At 37.3% G+C, this 10970-nt stretch overlaps 2 protein-coding genes across 4 annotated transcripts in view; one reads left to right on the top strand and one right to left on the bottom strand.

Annotated features, from left to right (window-relative positions):
* Positions 1–1829: 1829 nt before the first annotated feature.
* On the bottom strand, positions 1830–7224 carry LOC107661846 (39S ribosomal protein L12, mitochondrial-like). The gene is made up of 5 exons (XM_016451627.1): positions 6987–7224; positions 4701–4893; positions 3610–3687; positions 2256–2393; positions 1830–2009 (listed from the first exon to the last, which is right to left on the bottom strand). Exons 1-5 carry the CDS (start codon positions 7046–7048, stop codon positions 1893–1895), a joined length of 588 nt encoding a protein of 195 aa, XP_016307113.1. The 5' UTR covers positions 7049–7224; the 3' UTR covers positions 1830–1892.
* Positions 7225–8190: 966 nt separating this feature from the next.
* The window catches only part of LOC107661844 (UPF0585 protein C16orf13 homolog B-like), a 5633-nt gene continuing 2853 nt past the window's right edge, over positions 8191–10970 (top strand). Inside the window, exons 1-6 of one of the 3 annotated variants that reach the window (XM_016451623.1) lie at positions 8191–8407; positions 8505–8707; positions 8795–8957; positions 10232–10291; positions 10397–10464; positions 10609–10687. In XM_016451623.1, the coding sequence (XP_016307109.1) occupies positions 8508–8707; positions 8795–8957; positions 10232–10291; positions 10397–10464; positions 10609–10687 (570 nt within the window). In that variant the 5' untranslated portion in view covers positions 8191–8407; positions 8505–8507. Of the gene's footprint in view, positions 8408–8504; positions 8708–8794; positions 8958–10231; positions 10292–10396; positions 10465–10608; positions 10832–10970 lie in introns of those variants that run through there. The other 2 variants (XM_016451622.1, XM_016451624.1) reach the window with 2 other exon arrangements.

Genomic DNA, 10970 nt, shown 5'->3' on the forward strand with positions numbered 1-10970 from the left:
TACAAATTAGTACTTTAAGGGTACAAATTACTACTCTAAGGTACTAATAGGTGCATATTAGGGGTACAAAAGGTACAAAGATGTCCTTTTAAGAGTACTGCTACAGTGTCAAGCTGTTGTACCCCAAAAGGTACAATTTTGGCCCCTTTTTTTCTGTGTGGCCTGGATGAGTGTGAGATTTCCCCGGCCTGAAATTGCGTCCCAGTCCGGCCCTGGGACCCACACAGGCTTTCCTCTTCACCAACGACATTAAACACAGTGTCTACACCGGACACGAGCGTCAAAATACAGTAGAACCATTATAATCAGTGACGCTGTCTAGATGCGGCGCGGCGCGACCATAGACTGTATAGGGCGCGACACGACAAAACCCGACATCTCCCGGCCTGAAAATTTTACACAGAGTAGCAGTGCTCGACATTAATGCTTGTCTGGGACAAGTGGATTTTTTGAAGGGGCGAATAAAGTGAAAGAAGAGATTTTTACTTGCCCGACCGGACAACTAATCTGATTAAAACATCTAATTAGGGAAGCACCGACATTTGAATGATTTTGATTTTATTACATTCGGGGTAAATGGCAATTGATAATGGATAATTAACAGTAACAAGATCACACCAGTTGAGGCTCACACAGCCTGTCTGCGAGAGAAACTCGTGGAGAAATTAAAACAAATGAACACAACTGCACACAGAAGAAATATACAAATGTAACTTAGTTTTTATATTTATAACACACAGCATATGTTGAGCAACATGACCAAGAGAGTGACGTTTTCCCCGAGTAGTTAACATACATTTTAGTTCAATATTTGAATTTATTTAAAGGATATATTGTCAGTGTTGACTGTTTTTGCTCCATTTGGTGAATGAAAATAGTTCCAAACGCAATTTACTGCTAAATCGGTCAACTCCAACCAAATTTGCAGCCTGGCTCTGACTTTCTGCAACTATTTATCGACTTCTCCAGACTAGATTGGGGCAAAAAAAAATAGTGTAGCCTATATGTAGTGTATATTCTAGTCATTAGATTACAGAATTGTCACTAAGAATCTAAATTACGATGTAGATAATGTTTTTCATAATCTTAACATACTTTTAGGTCAGTCAGATTTCTCTGTTTCAGGCAGCACAATCAATACTGAATTTAAATTCAGCTTAATCGGTCAGATTTTCACCAGTACCAAAACAGAGAAAATGCTTGACACGTTATTACATACTAAACTGGATAGTTCACACATGTGGTCCTGTATTTTATTCTGCTGAATAAAAGATGTTCTGCAGCATGTTTAGGGTTCATTCACACAGAATGGGCTTTTGCACTGAGAAATGCGAGATGTGAGCAGCAGTTGGATAAAAAAGGGAAAAAAAAAACAAAAAAAACTGCAGGACATTTTGGGTGAAATATCTCTTTAAAAAAAAACAACGAGATACAGTATTATTCATTGTGCAGTGAACACCAATTACTCACTTCTGGCAAAAATGGTCTTTTATAATGCATTGGTTATTGCTCTATAAGCCATAATGATACAATTACGATACACAGTACGGTATAACATGTTTATTTAACCACAAGCAATAGCATCACATCCCTTTGTCAGGACATCCCCAGTATCAGAGACAGACCAGCTCCATCCATCCTGCCCAGGACAGCACATGTGTAGCTATAGGACAGATGGAGGAGTCAGTGATGGGTGGTGTGTTTGCAGGCTCAGAGCCTATTAGAGTTCAGTCTGTAAGTTCAACACCCAGACCACCTCTTGTGGAACAAGTGGTCATTTTAAAGTCATTATTTGTTTTCTTCAAATTCCTTTTTTTGTAAAAAAGAACAAAACAGAACAAAACGATGACTGACAGGTAACAAGTGATCAAGTGAAGGGCCAGCGCAGACATTCACTCCAGCACCACAGTGCCTCCTGCTGCTTCTAGTGCTGCTTTCAGTTTTTCTGCTTCGTCTTTAAACACATTCGCCCGGATCTCCTGAGGTAGAGACTCTACAAGCTTCTTGGCCTGTAAATGAGAGGAAAAATAATCGGAGTCCTTTAGAAATTAAAATCAGCAGCAACTCACATTCATGAGTAACAAAATCTAGTGAGCTGCATTGCTGTCTGCAGCCTTTTGACACTTTGGAAACAAACTACATAGACAGCAACTAACCGATATGTGCTAATAAGAGACTGAAATATATTTAGATTAGCCTTCATGCCACTGTGGCCTTTAAAAAAAAGTCCTTCATAATACTTAAAAACATCTTACCTGTACAAGATTCAGGCCCTCCATGCAATTCTTCACTTCTTTAATCAGTTTCACTTTGTCAGCCGCTTTGAATTCTGTCAGTTTGATTGTAAAATGGGTTTTCTCTTTCTGTGCAGGTGCCGACGACTCCTCTACTGCCTGCAAATTCAGTTAACCATTACAGCAAAAACTTCACAAACACAACCATTACATTTGCACAAAAATATACAAAATATTTCAAGCTCTTAAAATTGTTTTTTTCCCCCCTTTTCTCAACAAATGGTCAGTAAAAACCAGTTTACAGTTTACCAACAACTGCAATAATTGTTACAATTACATAATACATACATCATTTACAAACAGGTAACAATTTTATAAAACAACACCAAAATGTGTGAAAATTTAGCTGTCATTCACTAGGGGGAGCACTGGTTTGAGACAAAACGTTAGTTTCTGGTTACTGATAAATTCGTAATTAGGGCTGTCAAAATATTTTTTTGAATATTTGTCAAATTTAAAATAAAAATCCACATTCGAATGCAAAAAAATTGCATTCAAATTTTAGGTGTGCGTCAGGCAGCCTTATCAGTTGCACACGAGATGCGATGACGATGTAAGTATCATTGCATTTTAATGCTTTTTTTTTGCCTATCCAGTTGAAGCCACTAGATGCGGCGCTGCCATGTTGTACATTCAAAATATTGCGGAAAAAGAGAATAAATGTGGAGATGATGTTGTTTATGTCAAAACTGAACCCAAGCCGATCACACGGAACGCATATGCATCGCATTTTCTAGAGGGACAGCTATCACCGTTGCACTCGCATCTCGCACAAAGGAGCCGCATGTTTAGAAAGCCATGTGAAATTAATGCAAGTTCAACTTTTAAAAAACATCGAGACTTGATGGCGGTTTTTCCCCATCACACTGCATCTCATGTTTTTAAATGAAAACAAGTACTCTTTGTGATTGGTTTTCATTCCTTTGTATAAAACTATACATACATGATGCTGTTTTGTTTCTAATTGTTTAAGAAACTTAATTATATATGGTTTATAAACATTATTTTAAACATTATGCACTTTTTTCCAAAGACAGTCTTATTTTATTGCTTTGAATAAACGTGCATTACTAATATTTTGCTCGATGCGCCCTCTTGTGGCCTCAAGAGAGAAACCAAAAGCTTTTCTTCACCCTAACTGAAATAATGCCTTTTAAATTAGAATATAATTTGAATATTGATAATATTAAAGTACAAAATACAAATTTCGTTTTTCAGCCATTTTCACAGCCCTACTCAAAGTTCCTAAAAACAACAACAAAGTACAATATGTATTGTGCCACATACTAGTCTTGTATGACTGATAAAGCTTTACCTCAGCAGCAGGAGCAGCTGCTATTGCTGCCATTGAGCCCATGGGCATCATTCCAACATCCTGAATGTTCAGAGTTTTCTGACGGGGACAAAAAAAAACAAAAAAACATTTATATCAGTGTTTTCAGTAAAGATGATCACACACTATTAGAGCTGGGCGATATAGTGAATATTCACAATTTCAAATTCAGCAACATCATATGTAGTGAAGAACTATATTTGACCATCAAGTTTACAAAAGATTATACACTTAAGTGTCTATTTATTTCATTAATATTAGATTAACTGCAAGTTTTTCTTTTTTAAAAAACATACTTTTAAAGGAATAGTTCATCCAAAAATGAAAATTCTGTTATTAATTACTCACCCTCATGTCGTTCTAAACCCGTAAGATCTTCGTTCATCTTCGGAACACAAATTAAGATATTTTTGATGAATTCTGAGAGCTCTCTGACCCTCCCATAGACAGCAATGTAATTACCACGATCAAGGCTCAGAAACATAGATCGGTAAAATAATCCATGTGACATCAGGGGTTCAACCGTAATTTTATGAAGATACAAGGATACTTTTTGAGTGCAAAAGAAAAAAAAAAAAAACTACTTTATTCAACAATTCTTCTCCTCCGCGTCACCCTGGTGCCATTTTGGAGAATATCCACTGAACGTAAACTCCAAAATGGCACCAGGGTGATGCGGAGGAGAAGAATTGTTGAATAAAGTCTTTTTTTTCTCTTTTGCACTCAAAAAGTATCCTCGTATCTTTGTAAAATTATGGTTGAACCCCTGATGTCACATGGATTATTTTACAGATCTCCTTGCTACGTTTCTGAGCCTTGATCGTGGTAATTACATTGCTGTCTATGGGAGGGTCAGAGAGCTCTCAGAATTCATCAAAAATATCTTAATTTGTGTTGTGATGATGAACAGAGGTCTTACGGGTTTAGAACGACATGAACGTGAGTAATTAATGACAGAATTTTCACTATTGGGTTTACTATCCCTTTAAGATTTGAAGTGCAATACAAGTGCACTTCTTGTATTTTGTGTCTTGCATTAAACAGCATTATTTGGTTGGTGTTTTGTGCTGCACCTTTAGTAATTCATTGAGGTCAGACACTTCTATGAGCGCGAGGTTGGCGATATCATTGACCAGCTGTTGGATTTTGGGAGAGTACTGCTTGGGCGTCCCATCAAGCGGAGGTGTTGCAATGGCATCAGATGGACTGACAGTGCTGGTCTTGAGTGTTCGCAGGGCACACAGTGCTGTTCTCTGTAGGTTGTGTCTGTGAAATGAGTCCATCAGACAACAATAATGAGCACATAAAGCAGCAACAAATACCATATAGTGCATCTATTCTCTGTTAGCAAAAGAGCAGCAAATCAGGATATTAGAATGATTTCTGAAGGATCATGTGAGTAGACTGCTGACTGGAAGACTGGAGTAATTATGCTGAAAATTCTTAATTTAAATAGTAATAATATTTCATAATATTGCTGTTTTTACTGTATTTTTCACCAATTAAAGGAATAGTTCACCCAAAAATGAAAATTCTGTCATTAATTACTCACCCTCATGTCGGCACAGAAAGGTAGCAAGCAAGGACATTGGTAAAATAGTCCATGAGACATCAGTGGTTCAACCGTAATGTTATGAAGCTATGAGAATACTTTTTGTGTGCGCAAAGAAAACAAAAATAACGACTTTATTCAACAATTCTTCTTAGCTTTATAACATTAAGGTTGAACCACTGATGTCAGTCACATGGACTATTTTAACGATGTTCTTACTACGTTTCTGGGTCTTGAACGTGTCAGTTGCGTTGCTGTCTATGCAGGGTCAGAAAGCTCTAGGATTTCATCAAAAATATCTTAATTTGTGTTCCAAAGATGAACAGAGGTCTTATGGGTTTGAAACAGCATGAGGGTGAGTAATTAATGACAGAATTTTCATTTTTGGTTGAACTAACACTTTAAGTAAAGGGTAATCCAATAGGTGTATGTTACACAGTTTAAATGCACAATATGGAGAATATGAACATGAAACATGAAGTGCATTGTGTCCTTTAATAAACTTAATTTGTCGGCGCCAACAGCCTCGTGGGCACTTCGGGCGTCCCAAGTTTGAGTCCTGGCTCACGGACCTTACCTGACCCCGTCCCTCCTCTCTCCCCCCCACTTCGCTTCCTGTCTAACATATTGTCCTATCCTAATAAAGGCAAAGACGCCAAAAATAAATCCATAAAAAAAAATCTTAATTTGTGTTCTGAAGATGAACGGAGGTCTTATGGGTTTGGAAGGACAAGACGGTGAGTAATTGACAACAGAATTTTCATTTCTGGGTGATCCATTCCTTTAAATGCAGCCTAGGTGTAAATAAAACAATAATAATAAATCAAATCAAATACATTTAAAAAATGTAATCTTCCCAACCCCAAAACTTTGAACGGTGTGTTTCTATTAAATTGCATTATAAATAATCAGTGGATTCTAAAAGTCTTGAGACCACTAGTGAAAATTGATCCATTTTGCATTTTTAGTTGCACAATATATACTGTCAGCATAATACTAATAAAGGTTTCTTAACTTGAGGAGGTTAGCGTACCCACTACTGACCTTGAGTACAAAGGAGCTCACATGGTCAATGTCACAGATGTGGTTACATTTAATTAGTGACTCACTAATAAATCATATTAAATGCTAATGAGCATTATATCAGAGCTTCTTAATGGCAACCATTTAAAAATAGTTTCCAGGTGCAAACAAGAAAACAAATCCCAGGTTTTCAGTGTGGCATGTCAGCACACAGCTTTTTAAATATCGGCTGACCACCATTAGAAATATATAGAGGAAATTATACATTTACAGAAATCACGTGACCTTCCATTCCGGTAAATTACACGGTTATTCTCGATTAGTTACATTTTCAAGTAAACATTAAAACAGTATATGAACTATGCTATTACATGCATATTCCCTGACTTTTGACGTTGACAGAATCAGATCAGCTGCAGGATAAAGATGCATCTCATGTCAGAATCTTCTCGGAGCACATTACAGTTCAGATTTGTTCACTTTAGATGATAATAATATCTGTATGTGTTTCACTGACAGCGACATTGCTGACACCTCTAGTATGTGGAATATTCTTGGTAAATTCTGTCCTTGAGCCTCAGATCAGCTGCAGGATAAAGATGCATCTCATGTCAGAATCTTCTCGGAGCACATTACAGTTCAGATTTGTGCACTTTAGATGATAATAATATCTGTATGTGTTTCACTGACAGCGACATTGCTGACACCTCTAGTATGTGGAATATTCTTGGTAAATTCTGTCCTTGAGCGCTGGCAGACGCAGGGGGTTTTGTCAGGCTCTTACCGGTGTGTGTTTGCCGCGGTCCGCAGCGCGATCCAGACGCAGTATCTGCTGCAGTACATCATGACCACGAGAGCACGACTAACCGTTCAGAGAACGCTACAAAACGACAGGCCAGATCCCAAAACACAACTCTCTCTCAGTGTGAGACTGACTGTCGGACCTCCTCTAGCAGAAGCACATGGCGTCCTGCACTGGCTCTTCCTGACCCACCCACAATACATCGCGCCGGAGGGACAAAACTTTATTTAAAATACTCCTGTCACGTTGTTTTACAAAACCCCTTCTCTTAAATAAATGTCTAAATTTAAAGATAAATAGCCTCATAAAACAATGGGCAAACATATTAAAGAAAACGTACAGAAATAAAAACCTGCATATGGGGTTAATCAAAGTCTCTGAATGGCTGGGACGCATTACACAAATTACATAAAAGTCTAAAACAAATCCTAGAAATATCGAGCTAAAATATTAGTAGGCAATGTATGAAATAACATGGGGTTTTAAAATCAAAGTCTCTGAATGGCTGGGACGCATTACACAAATTACATAAAAGTCTAAAACAAATCCTAGAAATATCGAGCTAAAATATTAGTAGGCAATGTATGAAATAACGCCACTGACAGAAATCCGAATCTCGCTACATTTAAAATGAACTCATTTAAATGCATTTATTTACTTGCCATATAGGGCTATCTGTGAAAATTACAGGTCCCTATACAATAAAATAAAATAAAAAAATAAAATGTTCTGCATGCATACAATACTTGGGTGCTCCGTAAATATTAGGATTAAAAATTAGTCTCTCAAATCCTTCCTTTTATAAAAAGACCCTTAAATGGCCACTGTGCTTAAACCAAACCAAATAAAATTAATAATTAAAACGAAATACAACAGTAGTTATGTAATAATAATACACAGAGGTAACCACTCAGCAAGCAAGCCAGCAAGCAAGCGAGCGAGTGAAATAAATAAATAAATACACACTTAAATTGGTCGAACAACCAATCTTGGACCATTTAAGATAAATTAACCCTCAGAAAACTGATTAACCCACAGAAGATTCCCATGAATAATGTAATTTCCTGATATTCTTATACAGTTTAGTTCACTTGTGTGGCTATAGCTCAAAATGTGCTTTATGTGTTATACTGCTGTGCTTTATGGCCAAATAAAACAATGGTTTAACCAGAACCAGACATTTCAGAGTGCTGTATAAAATAAAATAGTATCCTAATTCACAAAATTTCCAAGATATAAAGGTAATTTGCATGCTCTCTTTGGTTCTTTAATAAAGTTGTATTGAGTTCTTTGGTTGTGCAGAACTTGAAGGGGAGGAGCAGACAGAAGCCTCTTATCCAGGTAATCTCCTGATCCATCTGCTGCTCCTTCACCCATCACTGAGCAACAACAGCGCAGCGGAAGTATCAGCAACATTTATAACATGCATGGTCCTGGCTTACAGAAATAAATATGTTCAGCATTTAGCAGGAGTCAGCTAAATGTTCCTTTCTTCTGCAGACCATGCTGCTCTCTCCTGCAGCTGAGCGCAGTCAGGACGGTTTGCTGTCGGTGCTCTGGGAGCTACTGGAGGATCAGTCTCACCGTGAGCTGTTTGGTCTTGAGTTGGGATCAGGCACAGGGCAGCATGTGGTGCACTTCACTCAAGAAATGCCCTTTGTCACGTGGCAGCCTTCAGACATCAAGGAGGAAGCACAGAACAGGTACAGTACACAGGTTGTTTTCTTTGTTACAGTGTAATTACAAATGTCATTATTATCAGGGTTTGTAATGTGGCGTCTCTGCTGCAGTATCAGAGCTTATATAGGGGCCACTAAGGCAAAAACAGTGCTGGAGCCGGTGTATCTGGATGCCAGTCAACCCTGGGAGAAATGGGCAGGACTTCCACAAAGCTCTTGTGACATTATTATAGCAATCAACCTGCTTCAGTACAGCCCCTTCAGAACTGCAGAGGTATGACGCCAATATACATAATACTGATTTTTGACTTTTTTGAATTTTAAATTTACGTTTTTGTATATAGCAGACTTTTAAAATAGACTCGGGCTATGAGAAATGAGAAAGTAACTATTAGGGGTTTAACGGTACGCGTATCGTGTACCGATCGGTTCACGGCCAAATTCCTAATGGAAGTGATCATTCCTATCCCCTTGGAGTGGGGACTTTGGAGTGAGCAGGGCACGTGCGTGCCATTATGTAGTTGTTTTGAATGCACTTGGCAAAGGGAGCGATGTAATTTCCTCATTATCTTCAGCTGGGATGTTCCCGTGACAACGCAGCACGGTGTCCGTCAGCAGATTCGCTGATGGACACCGGAATAAAAAGATATACATTTTATATTTTAAAACGTTTTATATATATTATTTTTTTATATATTATATAGCATATTTAAAAACTTTTTAAAATATAAAATGTATTTTTATTTGCAACAGTTATGCTAACAACAATAAAAATACATTTATGAAATTAAAACAGCGAATCTGCTGATGGACACCGTGCTGCATTGTCACGGGAACATCCCAGCTGAAGATAATGAGGAAATTACATCGCTCCCTTTGCCAAGTGCATTCCAAACAACTACATAATGGCACGCATGCGCCCTGCTCACTCCAAAGTCCCCACTCCAAGGGGATAGGAATGATCACTTCCATTAGGAATTTATAAATACTCGTACCGTTACACCCCTCCTAGTAACTATATTACTAGTAAACTAAACGTTTGAAGTCTGTAAGATTTTTTAATGCTTTTGAAAGAAATGTATTTTATGCTCACCAAAGTTGCATTTATTTGATGAAATTAATTTGAATTATTTGATAAATATTATTTTTAAATGTAAAATTGTAGCATTTTATAAATATATCTTAAAATGTAATTTATTCCTGTGATGATTCCTGATTTTTCAGCTTCATTACTCCAGTCTTCAGTGTCACATGATCCTTCAGAAATCACTCTATGCTGCTTTGCTGCTCAAGAAACATTTATTCTTATTATCAATGTTGAAAACAGCTGTGCTGCTTCATAATTTTGTGGAAACTGATTTTTCCCCCCCCCAGGATTCTTTGATGAATAAAGTTCAAAAGAACAGCATTTATGTGAAATTCAAATACATGTGGAATAAAATGATGAATAAAAGTGTTAATTTATTTCAAGAACTTTTAAAATTTGAGCTGTATTGTATATATTCAAATACAGTTAAAAAATGCATTAATGTAGTCTTGTATTCACAGGGTGTGTTTAAAGGATCTGGGCAGATACTGAAACAGAACGGCCTTTTAATGACTTACGGAGTGAGTTGGAGTATTGTATCATTTTCATATGATGTTTTTGATAACACAGTCATAACCACATCTTGCTATAAACATCATAACCTTACGTAATGAAATGTGTCTCAGCCGTACGCTATCAATGGAACAATCACACCAATCTGCAATGAACAACTGGACCAGACATTACGCCAGATGTGGGTTTTCAAACTCACAGTTCTTTATTTTATATTTTAAGTTTCAATATATTGGTATTTATTAATGCATGATATGTTGACACATTTTTCAGCTTACAAACTTACTGTCTTTGGCTTGCCCTGTTTTACACCAACTGTCAATAGGAATCCGGATTGGGGTCTTCCAGACATCGATGTGCTCAGACAAATGGCATTCAGTAACGGAATGAGAATGGAACGAATGGTGAGGGGCAATTGATTAATTAAACTAGGAATTAGAAATATTTGGGTAAATCTCACAAAACATGTCCAGTCCAGATAGCATTTCACCCTAAAGTCAAAAGAAACATTTTAAAGGGGTCATATGATGCGATTTCAATTTTTCCTTTCTCTTTGGAGTGTTACAAGCTCTTGGTGCATAAAGAAGATCTGTAAAGTTGCAAAGACTAAAGTCTCAAATCCAAAGAGATATTCTTTATAAAAGTTAAGAGTCAGCCACGCCTACCTAAAACGGCTCGTTCTAACAC

Source organism: Sinocyclocheilus anshuiensis, unplaced genomic scaffold (assembly GCF_001515605.1).
Source record: "Sinocyclocheilus anshuiensis isolate Anshui unplaced genomic scaffold, SAMN03320099.WGS_v1.1 scaffold47, whole genome shotgun sequence".
Classification (NCBI taxonomy): Eukaryota; Metazoa; Chordata; class Actinopteri; order Cypriniformes; family Cyprinidae; genus Sinocyclocheilus; species Sinocyclocheilus anshuiensis.